Here is an 18,799-nt window from a genome sequence, read left to right on the forward strand (position 1 = left end):
CAAAGAGGTAGGATCTACACTCTAATCTAGCCATTTTTTTTTATGTTCATTGCTAAATAAATAAATAAATAAAAATTCTCTATTTCCCATTCCATTTTTTTGCAGATTCATAACTTCAAATTTCAAACATCATGGTTATATTGTTTGGAATTTTCTTCTTCTTCGTTCCTTTTTTGGTTATTATGGTGTTGGAGAGTAGAAAAAAGCAGTGTTCCACGGGGACGCGTCCCCCAGGGCGGGGTGCGCGCACCCCGCGCACCCCACGCACCCGGGACGGGGAGACTCTCGGGGGTGCGTTTCCCCACGTCCCCCTTTTGGGGAGACTCGGGGAGACGCAAGGGGGTGCGTTTCCCCAGTGTGGGAGACTCGACTCCCCGAAAGGGGTGCTTCTGGGCGTCCCCCCCAAAAATGGGGTTCTTCTGGGCGTCCCCCCGAAAATGGGGTTCTTCTGGGCGTCCCCCTTCATTTTTGTCTAATTACCCTTTATAAACCAAAAAAAAAATTAAAAGAAAATGAAAATTAATTTATTAAAAAAACATAAAAAATAAAAATAAACTAAATTAATAATTACAAATAAAAAATTACATTAATATTGGAAAGTTAGGGTTAAAACTTAATTCAAGTTTTTAATTTTCACTTGCCGCCATTCATGAATCATTATGCTCTTACGGTTTACCCCTCAACGCATTTTTTTCTTCCATTTGCTCTTCAAACCTTCAGCGCATCCTCCCTCTTCTCCACGCAGTCCACGCAGCGGCTTGCTGTTAGGTTCAGGCTTCAGCGCTTAGGAACAGCTGAAAACTTGCAGTTCTTGCTCCACGCAGGCGGCAGGCAGCAACGTATCTTGCTCCACGCAGGCGGCAGGCAGCAAGGTATCACTATCAACAGCAGTGGCAGCGGCATCCTCCCACACAACGTATTAACAGAGGCATTCCTCCCACGCAACGGCAGGCAGCAACGTATGGTGGGAGCATTGTTGTTTGAGGAGGTGCGGAGGAATTCCAATATAAACTTCCGTGACAGCAGTGGCAGGCACTGGGCAGCATCCTCCCACGCAGCGTATCAAGTTTCAAGTTCAACAGCAGTGGCATCAGGCGGCAGCGTATCAAGATTCTGATTCAACGATTCAGCAAATTTGCAGTGGCATCCTCCCACCCAGGCGGCAGGCAGCAGCGTATTCAAACAAGAAAACTCGTTTCTGAGGTGATTTTGTGAAGTAATTTTGTGGATTTTTTGCTGTCTCTGAGGTGGTTTCGTTGGGCTTCTCAGCGTTCACTAATCGGGCCATGTATTATTTAATGTTATTATTAATTATTAAACTGTTTTAACTTGTACCAAACCCTCCACGCAGGCAGCATTGCTGCTATACCATCGTCCTCCACCCAGCCGGCATCTTTGCTGTAACTGTAAGCCTGTAAAGTGTAACGCTATTCCAAAGTCCAAACTTCCACGCAGCTGCTCCAAACTGTACACAGTGAGTTTGACTGCAATTTTTTTTAATTTTTTTTTTCATGTTTCACTGTTAAAGTTTTGAAGTTTTTTCATTTACATGGCATTAAAAATTAAAAAACTCAGAACTGTAAATTCAATTGTTTGTCAAATTCACTGTTAAATTTTTTTTTTTAAACTCAGAACTGTAAAATTTAAATTGTTTGTTAAATTCACCGTTTAAATTTTAATTTTTTTTTAAGCAAACCCTTCTTGCAGGGCATTAAATAATACAAAATCTGCAAAATAAACTATTTGCAAAATGAGTGACAGCATTTAATTTTTAGATCAATGATTCAATGTAACAGTAAATTATAGAATGATGTAAATTATAGAATGATGATTGATGATTGATGAATGATGAATGATATGGATCAATGTACATTGTATTTGAATATTTCATATTGAATTTTATTATTGAATCTTGATGAATTAGCATTATTGAACAATGAATATGAACATTAAAATTTCAAAATTATATACATATATATAATATATATAATTAAAAATTATATTATATATACCTCGACGTCTCCCCGTCTCCCCTAAATTTCCCTAAAATTTCAGGGTTCTCCCACACGTCCCCTTTGTGCGTCTCCCCGCACCCGCGTCTCCCCGTCCCGGAGACTTGGTGGAACATTGGAAAAAAGAGGGTTGAACATGAAGAAGGGGATGAAGAAGTGGGTTATAGTGGATTTGATGAAAACCCCGGAGAGGAGTACCTTAGTGAGGAGGAGCTAGAGGAAAGTGAACATGATTTAGCTCAAAAAACTAAACAAGACCAAACCCCATTGTGAAAATATGTTACTAGGCCTGAAGCAGGGAAAGGGGGTGGAACCACTAAATTTCACTACCCCCATTGCAACAATAATTACACAGGTCCATACACCCATGCCAGAAAGCACCTCTGCGGGAAAAGGCCATGGGATGGAGATAAAAAAATAGGAATTAAAACTTGTGCAGGTGTGTCAGCAACAGAGAGCACCAAATACATAAGGGAAGAGGAGGAATCCAATACAAATCTAAAAAATCAAAGGGTTTCTTTGAACCAAGCTCACAATCACATGCACAAAGAACTCCTTCAGCATCCTCCCATGGCAGTGGATATGGAGGCACAGGGTGAGCAAACATCTCTTTAAGGCGTAGAACCATATCAGATTTCCTTGATGAAGGGTGTAGGAATGATGTGGATTCAAAATTTCACCGGTTTCTTTATGCATGTGGGATACCATTCAATGTTCCTCGCTCACCTTATTGGCATGACCCTAAAGGATACAAGAGCCCTGGGTATGACAAGGCTAGAACCATTGGACTTGATCATGAAAAAGCAAAAATATCACATTCTTTGAGTAGAATGACAAATTCTTGGACTGAGCATGGGGTGTCCATTGTATCAGTTGGATGGACAAATGTAAAAGGCAAGCCATTGATAAGTGTTCTTGATGTGTCTATTAGTGGCGCCATCTTTCTTTCAGTATATGATCACTTAGACAAGTTCAAGACCGACATCAACATTGCAAAACCGTTACTTGAAACAATTGAACGTATTGAGCCATACAATGTCATCCAAGTGTTCAGTGATAATGCTGCTAATTGTAAAGCAGTGGGAGCAATTACTGAGGATAAATACCCCAACATATATTGGTATGGGTGTTTGGTTCACACAATGAACCTTTTGATGCATGATATTATTAAGAACAAAAACCAACAATACAAATGGATTGGTGATTTGTACAAGAGAGGTAAACAAATGATAAAATTTATTACAAATCATAGCAATACCCATGGGCTTTTCCGCAATCACTCAAGATTGGAGTTGTTAAAGATTGCGAAGACTAGATTTGCTAGCTATTACCTCACCTTCAGGCGCGTTTTGAAGGTAAGAGAGTCATTGGCTAGCATGGTATCAAGTCCACACTAGCAAGTATTAAAGGAAAGAGCAACAAATGCAACTGACAAACAAGGTTTTGAACAGGTGGAGGAGACCGCTCTCGATGATCAGTTTTGGGCACGTGTAAGGCAAGTATTGGAATTCACCAAGCCCATTTATCACATGATTCATTTTGCAGATACAGATAAACCAGTGACTGGAGAGGTGTATGAGCAGATGGATAACATGTTGGGGCAAATAAAAGATATTGTTCAGAAAGATGATCCCAACTTGTATACACTGATTCACAATTGTGTGTGTACAAGGTGGAATAAACTTAATGTTCCACTACATGCCTTGGCGTATATCCTTACGCCAAAATACTACTCTCCATCTTGGTTGGGCCAACCTGCACCTGGGGGTGGGGTTAGGGTCAAACCCCATATAGATCAAGAGGTATCTACAGGATATTTGCAAGCATTAGACAAGTTGATACCTGACAGGGAGGAATGTGCTAATCTGCATCTTGAATTAGGCAAATACTTCAGTTGCATTGGTTTGTTTGGTTCTTTCCATGCAATGGCAGATAGAAACAGATTTGATGTTCTCACATGGTGGGAAGCATATGGCGGCCAGGGACTTTTGCCAAAATTGGCAAAAAAATTTGTCTCATAGGTTGTAGATACTTCTTTTGTAGAGAGGTGTTGGAGCACCTACAGCTTCATACATAATGTGAGAAGAAACAGACTCAATGAAAACCGGGCAAAAAGCTTGGTTTATGTGCACTACAACTTGAGGTTGTTGAGTCATTACTGTGATCGGGCTTATGAGGATCCAACATATAAAATTTGGGACAACCACCCAGAGGAGGATAATTTGGAGGACGGCACTATACATCTTGAAGAACTGGAAGCAGAACTTATAAGAGAGGAAGATGAAGCAACAACCATGCCACCCCCACCTTCCAGTAGCAGTGCTCGAGTTCCAAGTCTTGTTCCTTTGTTGTCACCGCCTCCATGTACATCCTCATGTGGAGGGCATGTGCCTTCTGGTTCTGGTCGTGGGACTATACGGGCGGAGACTCCTAGAAGACCACCACGACCTACTCCGAAATTAGACATTATTCGTGGTGGCGAGAGAAAGATGTAGATGATAGATTTCCTTGTCTTTTCTAGTTTCTAGTAGTTTTTATAATTGTTGACTCTTACATATTTATTATGATATTTTTTGTAAACAACATATGACAATTTAAGTTTGAAGTTTGAAGTTGGCAAATATAAGTCATTGGTAATGAATTATGAATATGATGCTTCATGAAGGTTGAAAGTTGTTTCATTTCATTTCATTTTATAACATTTCATTTCATGTTAGATATTATTTGTTGTAATGGTTACACTTAGCTTACAAGTACAACTTTGGTGATCAATGATGATAAATGTTATATATTGAATTTTGAAACCTTGAAACTTTAAGATTGATGAATCATGATTCATGAGACTCAATATGTTGTATGTTACTAACTTGTGGATGTGGTTGATGAAGATTATAACTTCTAGATGATTGTTGTTATATGGTTCAATCTATGTTTTTTATGTTTTTATATCTAATTCATCATTCTACATGTTTTTGTTGACATATATGCATCGAAATATAAAAAATATATATATTATATAAAAAACGCTATGGGATTCACTCCCAAACCGGGAGCTTTTGAAAATGTCGCTCCCACTCCCAAGTAACCTTGGTCCAGCTATATTGAATCATAATGATTCTTGTTTTGGGTGATTCATCTCTTGATAAATCTACCCACCCCACTCATATTCTTCACTGATTGTGTAGAACCCTAGAAAGGTTCTGGAAAACCCTAACCTAAGGGTATGCTAATGTGAATGTTTGAAACCTTAAGCTGCTTAGGGATATTGTGAAATGTTATTTGAAGTTTTTATTGATGATGTCATGTTTGGGTTTTTGGTAAGATAAGGAAAACCTAACTTGTTAGGGTTGAATGATAAGGTCTAAAATCATGAACCATTGAAGTTCTGGTAATGTTAGGTTTACTATGTTTCTACAATGAAACCCTAACCCATTAGGGTTTGGTGGAATATGTGAGCAAGGCCCTTTCAATGTCTTGGAAATGATTTCCTTGGTACGTGTGTGTTAGTCTAATCAAACCTTAGTCTAATCAAGTTTGTTATATGTCTATTGATATTTGTGAAGTTGGGTTTGACTATCACATGATATGAAATGCCTTCGCATGATGATGAATTCCTAGGTATATATAGATATGTCCTTTTGGTTAAATCCCTAGCTTGGTCTAGGTCAGATGTATTAATGTTGTCGAACATATGATATGCTTATGTATGATTACGAATTCCTAGATATGTGTGTTGATCTGGTTATTGATGGTCATAAGTTTTAGGATTTAATGGAAGTCCTTGTCTGAGATTCTAGGATGATGATATTTGGAAATCTAGGGTTTTGCAGCTAAACCCTAGTAGTAGTTAAATTGTCTAGTATGTGTGATGTAACAATCTGAAATATATTTGTGATTATTGAGATTGTGAAAATGGAATTCTAGGGTTGAACCTTAGTAGAAGTAAAAATCTCTGATGTATGATGACAATATGATAATCTGAGATTTGTATAAGATTGTTGAAATCTAAGTTTTGGTTGGGATTGATGGTGGATCGGAAATCTAGGGTTTACAACTAACCCTAGTGGAAGCTAGTCATGTTAATGACTAAGCTGTGACTAGTTTTCATTGACTCTTTTGTATGAAATCTAGGATTTGTATGAAATCCTAGTGAGAAGTCTAACATATGAACTTTGAAAGGTTGTTGGATGTTTTATATTTGCCTGAATTGCTTTTAGGGTTTGCTATATGTTGAAGTAAGGTATGTCATACCTTTGGAAGGAACATTGAAACCCTAGATGGAATGAAAGTTGTTGTGAAGTAGTCTAGGGTTTATGACAAAGTCCCTAGCAAGATGTTGAAGAGTATATGTCTCTTGTTTGTAATTAACTCTGGGTATCTATAAAGTTGAAATGCTTCCGTGATTCTGATATGGCTAACTTCGTGCTTCTATAGTTTTGGTTGTACTTGCTATCTAAGTTGTGCAGGTACACAATCTTCAACTTGGTGAAGATGCTCATTGTGACAAGCATGATGAGGATGATAATAACTCTGATGAAATAGTTGGAAGCCGTGAAAGATTCTCCGATGACGAAAAGAAGAAGTTGATCTCCCTGAGGAAGCCTGCATAGAAGAGATCTCCCTAAGATTAAGAGGGAGTCTAGATGAAGAGGTGCTTCCTGGTTGAGAGGGAGGGCATAGCTTGGTTTTAATTGAAGAATGAATTTCGGAGGATATGTTGCTACATGAGAAGTAGGAAAGGAAAGTATATGATTGAGGAATATTCTATCAAAGATTCGGTTGATAGCCCTACTGAGTTAAGGAGCAACATCTAGAACGACCCTAGAGATTTGTATGTGATGATGTACATGTGAAAGTATATTATTGATTGGACTTGTGTTTGCACAGATAAATCTCTCAAAGGTTTTGATAGCATGCTGGTTACCAATCAGTTTGATTGGGACAGATTGGTCATCCTTCATCTGTTGGATCAAGGGGTGTTGAGGCTTTGTGAGTGATGCATTGCCTGGGAAGACATCTGGTCGGCACTTTGTGTTGATGTCTGGGTCCCAAAGTTGGAAAGATGGTGTTGGTTATTGAGCTCTGTTTTGGATACACACCTGGATTTTTAGGTTGGTGGTTAGCAAGTAAGCATGATGGTACCTAGAGGTACTTATCCTAGAGACAGTGGTACTTATCCTAAGGGTCACCTAAAGGTTGCTTTAGTGGATTAGACTTCTTCCCTCTAGGTGCAAGTTGAAGAGGTGACATCGCTAACTTTACAAAGGGATTTGTGTAACTTTTTCAATGGGATAATTCCCCTCATTGGACAACTTGGAGGAAAATAAATAGAAAAATAATAAGAATAGTAGAAAACCCAAATATATCTAACTTAACATAGTTTATTAATTGAAGCAACAAAGCAAAAGCATGCTTTCTTAAAATAGAGATATGTATGCCCATAGGATAATTTCCATATAACTCACAGACATAACTAATATTATTAGTTAAGCTCCGAAAGAATGATGAGTCTCTTTCAAAGAATGATGAGTCTCTTTCAAAACGTCTCTTAGACAATGACAACTGCATAATCATTTATATTATTAACCCAGTGATTTACTTTAATAAAAATGTATATAAATATGAAATAATAAAAAATTACTAACGAGTGTGAGGAGGTGGGTAACTAAGCAAAACTAATATTATCTTAGAATTACTAATCAAGGGAAGGAGGTGAGTATGTTCAACTAATGTTATCTATTAAAACAACAACCAATTGTAAATTCATTAAAACATGTTGCAACAGTTTTAATAAATATCAACAATGGAATTACCTCAATTACAGGCACTCCCATGAGTCTTAGAAGCTTTCTACAATCCTCATTATGTTGTTTTGTCACCTGTCCATAAATCATCAATAATAAGAATCAGAAAACTGCACTAATTATACACCTACCTAAGTAACAATTCAAGAAGAACATGTTGCTAGTCTAGCATTTCTATGTTAATATTCAAGTGACTAAATTTCATATTAGGAAACCTCTCAGAGAAAAAATAAAAAAAATTTAATATATATATATATATATATATATATATATATATATTATTAGAAAATGGGACTTGTGGCCACTTAAATCCACACCTAAGCTAACGTGGAATAAATCTTTAATCCACTTGGTGTGGCCTTGGGGAAAGTCTTGATTTGAGCAGTTGTCACTCAATTTTCAACTCCTCTATCTAGGCTAAATCCAAGTGAAGCCAAGGGGGGTAGTCCCTATGAGAAAAAGAAAACTAAGGCTTGACTAAACTAAGTTAAGCAACCAATATTCTAGGAGTTAAATGAGTTAACCAAGAGCACATTCAACCATCTAAATGCAAATCACAACATATCACTTCAAGAGCATGTAAATAATTTCACAAGTAAAAGAAATAATCAAAGGCACATATAACCATCCATAAGCAAGAAATGTAGCAATAGTGATCAAATGAATGAAATACTCACAAATGACATAATAGATAAAGACAACGCCAAGTAGGATAGCTTGTGAAAGCAAATGCTCAAATACTTGAAATGAAATACCCAAAGTAAATGGCAGTTGCTTAAAAGTAAAGTGCTTGTACTTGGAAATGAAAATACCAAAAATAAATGAGCTTAAAAGGTAGATACTTGGAAATAAGATGCCAAAAGCAAATGTTGCTTAGAAGTGAATGTTGCAATGAAAAATAATCAAATACAAGAACGTTGTAAATGAAGTGTTGTGAAGTGTTCTTCGTATGTTTTAGTTAAGGTTAGATTTCACTTGGATTTAAATTAATTTGATGGATATGTGGTGATCCATTTCAGTGCACAATGTGGGAATGTGATTGCAAATAAATTGAATCTAACTAATGTGAGTTTCCTCTTCCGGACTTATCCTCGTTGGGTTAAGGAAAGTTGCAAGGGGATCCTACAAGTGGAAGCTTCACTTCATTGAGTACTCCCGAGAGCCCACAAGTCAACCCGTTCGCAAGGAGATCCAACACTAGGGGTAACAAGCCCCTAGCCTGTTGAGAAATCTAGGGGCAACAAGGGTAGGTGATTTCTCTTTGCTTGATAACTGCTTGTGATATGTTTTTACTTTTCTTGATGACTTCTTATTGTCTTTAGTTATTATTAGTGTTCTCTATCATCAAACAGCTACCAAATTATAAATGACGATGAATCAAAGGACACAAGATATAGGCGATCAGCCAGGGCCAAACCCTCTCCAATCTTGAGAGGAAAACCCACAAAATTATTCTTCTTATAGAATCTCCAATTGATGAATTCCAAGACCAAGAACCCCTCCAACACCAAGTCAACCTTGCCTCTGATATTTTCAACTTCAATTCTGCAATTGCAACTTTGACCTTGACTCTACTTCAATCCTGCTACTACATTTCAACTCTACAACTTTGAAATTTTGGAACCACAATATGTGACTGCAATTCATACCGTAGAAACCCTATATCAGTTAGATGACGGACAAGATCCAAAACAGGCCCAAACAATTCGGTTCTTCTTATCTTTATGCTTCTCCTCCTTCCTTCGCTAGGATATGAGGCTTCTTTTTGTCCCTTGATCGAACTTTCTTGTGCTTGAGTCAGTGCTCTTCAAATGAGGTCGATGTGTAGGAATTTACAGGGTAAGTTCCTTAGATAGAACACCAAAGGACACTGCTCACAAACAAATCACAGATCAGTACACCAGTATTCTTGACGTGGTTAAAACCCTCAAAGAGAGAAATAGTCCACGGCCTAAGCCAACGCAGCCACTTCAAGCAATTTATTAATGTAAAAGAAAGAAAATTTACATAAGCTTCTCTCATGAACGGTCACCTAAGACATGGCCCTCCATGCTCTTTAAATAGAGATCATGGACCAATCGAGTGTTAAGCCACAGATCAAGTGTCAGTAATACCGAGGAGAGAATGAAACATCGGATCACTTCATGTCTAAAACATATCATGACTGTCGAATTGTAAGTTACAAAAAGTACATACTAAAGAAACACACTTTACCTAACTATACACTAGACCAAGTTATACATAATTATTTCTTATGTGTCGGAATATCCTAACACCCCCCCTTAAGAACAACTTGGGATAGGATTGAAGGATGTACAAAGATGACACAATAAGAGAAGGAAGGAGGGATTAGAGCCTATCCCCCCTTAGTGACAACTTCCTAGACTCCAACCATAAATAGAAGTTTAGTAAACTTTGCCTCTGTGAGAGCCTTTGTAAAGACGTATGCAACTTGATCATCCTTTGAACAATATTGCACTTCAAGAACATGGTCATGAATGGGCTTTCTGATGAAGTGCATGTGTAGTTCAATGTGTTTGTTGCGCTGTTGTTGGACCGGATCTTTGCATAGTTGAATGGCACTTTGATTATCACACCAAAGTGTAGCCGAATGCTGCTGCTGAAAACCAAACTCTGACAGGATCTGACGAAGCTACATGGATTCCTTACTAGCTTCAACGACGCCACGATACTCTACTTCTGCTGAAGAAAGAGAAATGGCACTTTGTTTCTTGCAAGCCCATGTAATAGGTCCAGAACCAAGAGTGAAGACATAACCTGCAGTAGACTTCCGACCATCAGGGTCACCAACCCAATCAAAATCAGTGAAACCAACCAATAGAGGAGATGCTTCTGCACTGTAATGAATCCCAAACTGAACTATACCTCAAACATAACGAAGTATTCTTTTAGCTGCTTTACAATGACTTTCGTGTGGGTTTTGCATAAATCGAGCAACAAGGCCAACATCAAAGGAAAGGTCAAGACGGGTATGGGTCAGATACAAAAGTTTTCCAACAAGCTAACAATATAAGTTTGCATCAACTTCAGGGGAAGTACAAGTGACTGAAAGTTTGGCTCCAGACTGAAAGGGAGAAGTGGCTAGCTTATAGTCTTCCATGTGAAAGTGGCGTAGAAGATCACATGCATACTTGGACTGGGAAAGGGAAATACCTTCTTCGGACTGCAAGACTTGAAGACCAAGAAAATAATGCAAGTGTCCTCAGTCTGTCATTTCAAACTGTTTTTTAAGTCTGGACTTCACATGGTTTATAAGGTTGGGATCACTACCAGTAAGGATAGGATCATCAACATAAAGAACAAGAATGATAAGAGACTTACCCACTTTCTTGGTGTAGATAGTATTGTCAGAATGACACCTAGAAAAGTCAGCATCTAAAAGAAAGTTATCCATTTTGGCATACCAAGACCAAGGGGCTTGTTTGAGACCATAAAGGGATTTCTTAAGCCGACATACAAGGCTGGAGTTTGTTTGTATAGAGCCAAGAAGTTGTTCCATATAGATTTCTTCATGCATGTCCCCATGCAAGAAGGCGGATTTAAAATCCATCTGATGGACTTCCCATTTGAAAGAGGCAGAAAGGGAAAGAACAAGGTGGATAGAGTTCATTTTGGCAACAGGGGAGAAGGTTTCAGTATAGTCAATGCCTTCAACTTGTGAAAAACCCTTAGCAACAAGACGAGCTTTATGTTTATTAACTTTTCCATCTGGTCCAAAATTGGTTCTGTAAACCCATTTGCATCTAACAAGTTTTCATCCCTTTGGAAGAGGAACAAGGTCCCATGTATCATTTACCAATAATGAACGATAATCTTCATTCATAGTTGCATCCCAATCTGGAAGGCCTGAACTTCTGCAAAGGTGTCAAGATCATAATTTGCTGAAGCTTGAGTTAATAAAGAAGAGGCTCTATCGAATTGAGAACGTGTACGACGTTGATCTGTAGGATCACCTGCAAGAGCACCTGTTGCATCCCGAGTAGCGCGAACCCATTTTGGAAGTTGAGAAGCTGAAGGAGGATCTCAAGAAGGTGGGGGAGGATTGTCATCCTCACTGTCATCATCTGAAGTAGAAATATTTTCAGAAGTAGAAGAGATAGAGAGAGGTGGCACATCCGTTGAACTAGGCTCGTAGGCCGATATATTTTCAACAAACACTACATCTCTTTTAATGATAACATTTTTGGATTTAGGTTGAAGTCTATATTCTTTGACATCTTTAGAATATCCAACAAAAATACATTTTTCACTCTTAGGTTCTAAGGCTTTATGTTTCTCATCTGGAAAATGGGCCCATGCTTCACTTCCAAAAACATGAATGTGACTTACATCTGGTTTAATTGAGCTCCAGGGTTCTTCTGGAGTGATATTCTTTAAAACCTTAGTACGAGTGTGATTTACTATGTAATCTGCACAGTTAATTGCTTCTGCCCAAAAATTAAGACTACGTTCTTTAGATTGAAGCATACAATTAGCCATTTCCTTTAAGGTGTGATTCTTCCTTTCAACTACACCATTTTGTTGTGGAGTATATGTTGCAATTGAATTCCATGCTCAGTGCAAAAGTTGATGAATTTGTTGTTAACATATTCTCCGCCATTATCAGATATTAACTTAAGAATTTGATGTCCAGATTGTTTCTCAACAAAGGCCTTAAAGGCCAAGAACATGTTAGATACTTCACTCTTGAGATTTAAGAAGTATACCCAAGTGCGTCTGGTGAAATCATCAATGAATGTTAAGAAATACTTGTAGCCAGAGAATGAAACAACTGGAAGTGGACCACATAAATCACTATGCACAAGTTGTAAAGGGGCTGAGGCATTCCAAGAGGCACGTTTTTCAAAACTATCCCGATGATGTTTTCCGAGAACACATCCGGAACAAACACCATCTCTGCAAGATACCATAGGAAGACCTGCCACCATATTTTCTTTACATAGATTTTGAAGGGAGCGATAGTTTAAGTGACCAAATCGCTCATGCCAAAGTTTGCTCACTTCATCATCATGAGCAACAAATACCGAGGGAAGAGTTGATGACCCAAAGTTGTTAAACTTATACAACCTTGTAGAATCATCAGCAATGCAGTAGCTAAAATCTGTGTAGGATCTCTTAGGTCGTTAATTACAACATCATGAGGTTAAAATTCAACGGTTTTACCTTCACCTGAATGAGTTATCTGATATACAGATAGAAGGTTGTAGGATAAGGTAGGAATACATAATACATCATTAAATTGACCATTGTCTAGATGAATAGTTCCAGTCCCTACAACACTAAGAGATCTATCATCACCAACATAAATATTTTTGGTGTTACAATCATTTAAAGAAGAAAACATGGCTTTGTTTTTGGCCATGTGATAAAAAGCTCCAGAATCAATGACCCACTCATGAGAATGAGAAGAAGAAAATACATTTAGTGCATAACCAGACCGAGATGCTTAACAACCACATGTAGAAAGTGTTATTCCTGAAGATGAAGTTGAAGTTGAAGTTGAAGAGTGCTCCAAATGGATGTTATGCTTCTTCATTGTTGCTTCCAAGGCTTCCATCTTCTTAAAGCATTTGGATTCTAAGTGGCCATCACGATTACAAAAGTTTCAATGTCTATTAGTCTTCTTCCCTTTGTTTTTAGTTGCCTTATCATTTTGTTGAGTTGATTTTTCATTTTGAGACTAAAATGGCTTAGGACCCTTGTTTGGTTTAAGACCATTCTTTTTAGGGTATTGCTTCTTAGGATTCTTTGAACTTGGTTGCTGTTGGGTTGTTAAGGCTTTCTTAGAAGAGTTTCGAGTATCAAGAAGACCAAGACGTAAGAGTTTTTCTTGTTCTCTTATTAAAGAATCACAAAAGGCATCAAAAGAGGAGGACTTGTAGTCTTGTCTCTGAGATATAAAGCTTTCTCTAGTAGAATGGAAGGTGGAAACAACCACAGAGTATGTTGGTCCTAACTTAATAAGAATGGAATAGATAAGGCTACCATCTTCTTTCTTAACATTAACACCTTCCAAGAGAAGTTTAAGGGTGTTGAACTTGGACAAAAAATCTTCAATGGAAAAAAAATTATTGGGGTCCAATGTAAGCAACCCATTTTCGAGTTGATGGGCTCTAATTTCATTTTTAATTCCAAAAACTTTATTGAGTTGTTTCATTGCTTCATCGGGGATATCAATTTCTGCGATATGGAATCTAAGGTCTGGAGAAATAGACATCCCTATCAACCCACGTGCTTGATCTTGCTTATTTTCCCATTTGGCTTGCTTATCTTCATCTTTAGGTTTAGACTCTTGGCCTAAGGCTATTCTATAAAGACCTTTACTTCTAAGTAAATCCACAATGTAGGATAGCCATTGGAAGTAGTTGGTGTTGTCAAGAATAACTAGGCATGGACTTTCCATTTTAAAAGAAACTGAAGTTGTAGATACTGAAACTAAGTGTTCCAATGGAAAGATCTCGAAAAATTAGGCCGATTCAAAAAAACAGCTCTGAAAACAGCTTTCAGATGAAGAAGTTATGGCTTTTTGAAGAAACGTTGTTGAAGATGCCGACGAACCACATGAATGTTGGGAAGTGAATGATAATGTTATATTTAAAAATAATAATTCCACCATTTTCCAAACTTAATCTAATTAGCTCACTTTTAAAAAAAATTACTTTATGTGACCCACTTTTATAAATAAGTAAAAGTCACTTTTACAATGGTACTTTATGAATTATCTACTAAATTGTAACTTAAATAAAAGATAAAGTGACTTTAGAATTATAAGTGTCTCACTTTTTATAATGGGTGAGAACACTTTTACATAAAATAACTTTAAAACATAGGTTACATGTGCTTTTTGAAAAAGTAACTCAAAAAAAGAAAGACTTGAACCCATGACTTCTATTCTCAAAATAACTTTGGACCAAGTGAGCTAGTTTAAAAGGTTAGTAATTTTTGAAGAGGAAGGGCGGTGGGGGGGGGGGGTTGGCTCACTGAAGTTTTGGGGTGCGTGCTTACTATAAAAACCCCTTTTTGCCTGCAAAACAAAAAAACAACCACACAAACCAAACGAACAAGCAAAAGTATCCAACCATTACGGCTTAAAGTTAGATTTTCCCAAAAACTATATATTTTCCTCAATGTTTATGATTTTCCAAGATCACACTAAGTCGCAGCGGAAAAGAGCATACGCATGAGAAAAATCCTTTCTTTCTATTTTTGGTTTGCCCAGATCGCACAGAGTAGCAGGGCAAAGAGCATAAAGGTATAGATCTGGCAATAAAAAGAATTGATGACTATATACCGAAATAAACAGAGAGATAAATAACTATAACTGCAAATAAAGACTGTATACCTCAAGATCTTACAATTGACATAACTAGGGCTACCGGAAACATTTTCGCATGAAACGAAAGGGGTTCCTCACTTGAACAGATGCTCCTAACACAATAGAGCAGTCCTCTCGGCCCAAAAGCAGTCAGAAACAGTAGATCTAGGAAACGACAGTCGGATGCAGTTGTAACAGCTTCCGATTTGGATCACCAATGGATGAGACCCTCGAATAGCTTTGATACCATGTAGGAATTTACAAGGTGAGTTCCTTAGATAGAACACCAAAGGACACCACTCACAAACAAATCACAGATCAATACACCAGTATTCTTGACGTGGTTAAAACCCTCAAAGAGGGAAATAGTCCACGACCTGAGCAATGCAGCCACTTCAAGCAATTTATTAATGTAAAAGAAATAAAATTTACATAAGCTTCTCTCATGAACGGTCACCTAACAAATGACCTTCCATGCTCTTTAAATAGAGATCATGGACCAATCAGGTGTTAAGCCATTGATCAAGCGTTGTTAATACCGAGGAGAGAATGAACCGTCGGATCACTTCATGTCTAGAACATATCATGACCGTCAGATTGTAAGTTACAAAAAGTACATACAAAAGAAACACACTTTACTTAACTATACACTAGAACAAGTTATACTTAATTATTTCCTATGTGTCGGAATATCCTAACACGATGGCTCTATATATAGGCTCCATGACACATCCTTTTAGACCGACTTGTTGCTTCATGAAGCCAACTTGATGCTTGCACATTTGACATGGCCTTGGAGGGTCTTTTGACTCTAATTTTACTCAAAGACCCGTAATCCCTAGAAGCTCTCAATGGGAGCTTTGACCTATAAAAATAAATTCCTCTTGAGCATGAAACCCACGCTTCAAGAAAACAATAATAATTTTCTTTTCTCATTACATAAAATCATGATTACATATGTCATGAAAACCGAACCTAGTTACATATTTCAACACTCCCTCTTAACTAGGGAGGTATTCATAATTAATACAAGGTACTTGGACATTCTCAATCTGAATAATTCTCATAAGAAGAGTCGAATTGGTAACCCATCTTATTAGCATCATATCATCCAGCATTGTCACATAGCAAGGCCTTGACTAACAGCTCTATCTCTCCACAAGATCAGAGCACAATGTTGGCGAGATCAATGATTTATAGACAGCTTCATCACTGTCTCTCTAGGAGCATACCCCACCCATCAAAGAGATCAACCCATGGCCTATTATGTTCCATCAATGTAAACAACCCCATGATACATGAGACTACCAATAAATGAAAGTGGTAAGTCAACCAATAAGCACACATTCCACTATGTTTATGAAGAGATACAAGACTCATTTCTCCATACCATACGTGAGCCAAGTTACAATGAAGAATCTGTTGCATACAATAATGCCACCTCCACACCTATACCCCCCTCCATAAAGGATGTTAACTCAACTCTACAAAAGACAATTACATACTAACTAAGTGTGTGAATCACAAGAACCCATGACTTCATAACAAAGGCTACTCCATGGTATGATGAACGGTGATCCCATGTGATATGAATGCCATACAACACACATACTCTACGCCTTGTGGGCTAGGTAAGAGAATCCACAACTTCATGTAGTAGTAATGTAAACCTTCTATGTATATGATATTGTTTATTTGTGAATGCCATCTCCATACAATAATTGGTTAGTCCATAATTTTGTCAAATCAGAGGGTGAGCAAAGAAAATGGCCCATAATAAAATATTATAAAGTTGCCTCCACATATGTGTCATCACCAAAGGCTTGTTCCAACAACAATATCATCTAAGGTGCCAAAAGGGGTGGCTCCAATAAAATAATAATACATTGCCTCTACATTTGCGCCAATGAGGAGTATACTCCATAAGGTTTTGTACCATGAAAATAGAAGAGCTATCTCCTAGTAAACCTAACTATTAACCACAGTGATAATAAAAGGAGACAATGCGTTAAACCCTTACAAATACCATCCTGAGTTAAAACCACACCATGTTATACTCAATCCATCAATAATTCTTAGTTTATTCCATAAGAGATAGTTATGAGCAACGTTGCACGAAGCTGGGACAATTTTTGGAAGCAGGAACACGGAAGTGTCATTTCCCAAAAATCTAGGAAGCAAAGCTTCTTGGAAGCATCTACTATATATATATATATATATATATATATTTGCATTTATATTAAAAATACATCCAAAATACCAAATTAGTTGTAGAAGGCATTAAAACATGCATATTTTTACATAAATCAAGATAGATATGGCATCCATTGTACATCAATGATTAATTATTCCACCATCAACCACCTACAATCTAGATTCCTCTTCTCTTGTCTAGCCTTTGCCTCTACTTCAATTCTATAGGGATTTTAGTCAACATTGCCTAATTTTGATCAAACAACTTAATCCAAGCCTTATAATATGGTAGAGAAAGCTTAACATGCCTGGTCAATGATTTTGACTTGAGTGAAGGGTAATAATTGCTAAGGCCATGACAAAAGAGTTCAACAATCAATAACACCAACACTGGGGTACATATAGGGCTTGGTGCTCTTGATTAAATGCCAATCGCATGCCCTCATACATGATATAATCAAATGAAATGCCTCAATCCCATTGATCCTGAAAACTATTAAATCGGCTGAATTTTGAATGGGGTATGAAATTCTATTTTCTCCATATGAAGTCTGATGAGGTTGGAACCACTCTCAAACATCCTAAGTCATTTCATGGTAATGTTAAAAACTTAAGTAAAAGGATGGAAATGAAAGATAAAGGAGAATGTCACATTTACTTTAAGAATTTAACATTGCCATTAGGGAGCATCTAGGAAGCGTCTAGGGAGCATCAAGGGGCACCTTGGGAGTATTCAGAAAGTGTAGTTCCTCACATAACAGTTCGAAATTTCCAAAAAAAAAACCAAAAAAGCCTCGCGGAACCATGTGAACTGTCCACCTTCTCTCAGATCCACTTGCGATCCGCGGTGGATACACGCCTGAACCTCCAAAGATCCACACCTGATCCTTTCCGGATCCGCATATCGGGCCCCCACGGATCCAATTTTTGAGGAATCGCCAAAAAAAGGCAAAACTGTAGATCCGATTTTTTGATTAGCAGTTCCGCCGAAGGATTGGTGGCAGATCTGTACAGAATGCGGATCTGCCTCTGGATCCTTGGGGGAGGGGGACTTTGGCATTCAAGTTACCATCATAATTATAGATTTCCACTTTTGCAATTCTTATACTTCTCAAAAATTTGATTAACTGGGCTATGAGATCATTTCTTTGTCCACTTTGCTCCCCATTTTTTGATGTTACAATTTGGAAGCACCTTCTTCTGCGTCACAAATATGCCTAGGGCTCGAGTTCCTCTTTCTACCTCCTCAAATCCTACAGTTCTCTTCTAAACGCTTGCCTTACTCTAATATAAAATGACATTGGGCATGTGCAACAGGCTCATTTTTCTACTCACTACATGGGTTGAGCCAAAGTATTCTCCAAAACCTATATGCCATGCAAGGAAGAACTCAAACAAAGATTGTAAAGATTATTGTTAAGTAAATAAACAATAAGAAAAATACAAGACAAGAC

The 18,799-nt window shown here is 37.7% G+C and overlaps 1 protein-coding gene across 7 annotated transcripts in view; it reads right to left on the bottom strand.

Moving 5' to 3' along the window:
* LOC149219881 (flap endonuclease 1-B-like) overlaps nt 1–18,799 on the bottom strand; it is a 345,427-nt gene that overhangs the window by 195,763 nt on the left and 130,865 nt on the right. For 4 of the 7 annotated variants that reach the window (XM_089384509.1, XM_089384508.1, XM_089384505.1 and 1 more), the window contains one exon: nt 7,826–7,891. The exons of the other annotated variants lie outside the window; for them this stretch is intronic. In XM_089384509.1, coding sequence (XP_089240635.1) covers nt 7,826–7,891 — 66 coding nt within the window. The remainder of the gene's footprint in view (nt 1–7,825; nt 7,892–18,799) is intronic. 7 annotated transcript variants of the gene reach the window in all.

Source organism: Pinus tabuliformis, chromosome Q, assembly GCF_031772625.1.
Source record: "Pinus tabuliformis cultivar Carrire ecotype Pingquan chromosome Q, CPIR1, whole genome shotgun sequence".
NCBI lineage: Eukaryota > Viridiplantae > Streptophyta > Pinopsida > Pinales > Pinaceae > Pinus > Pinus tabuliformis.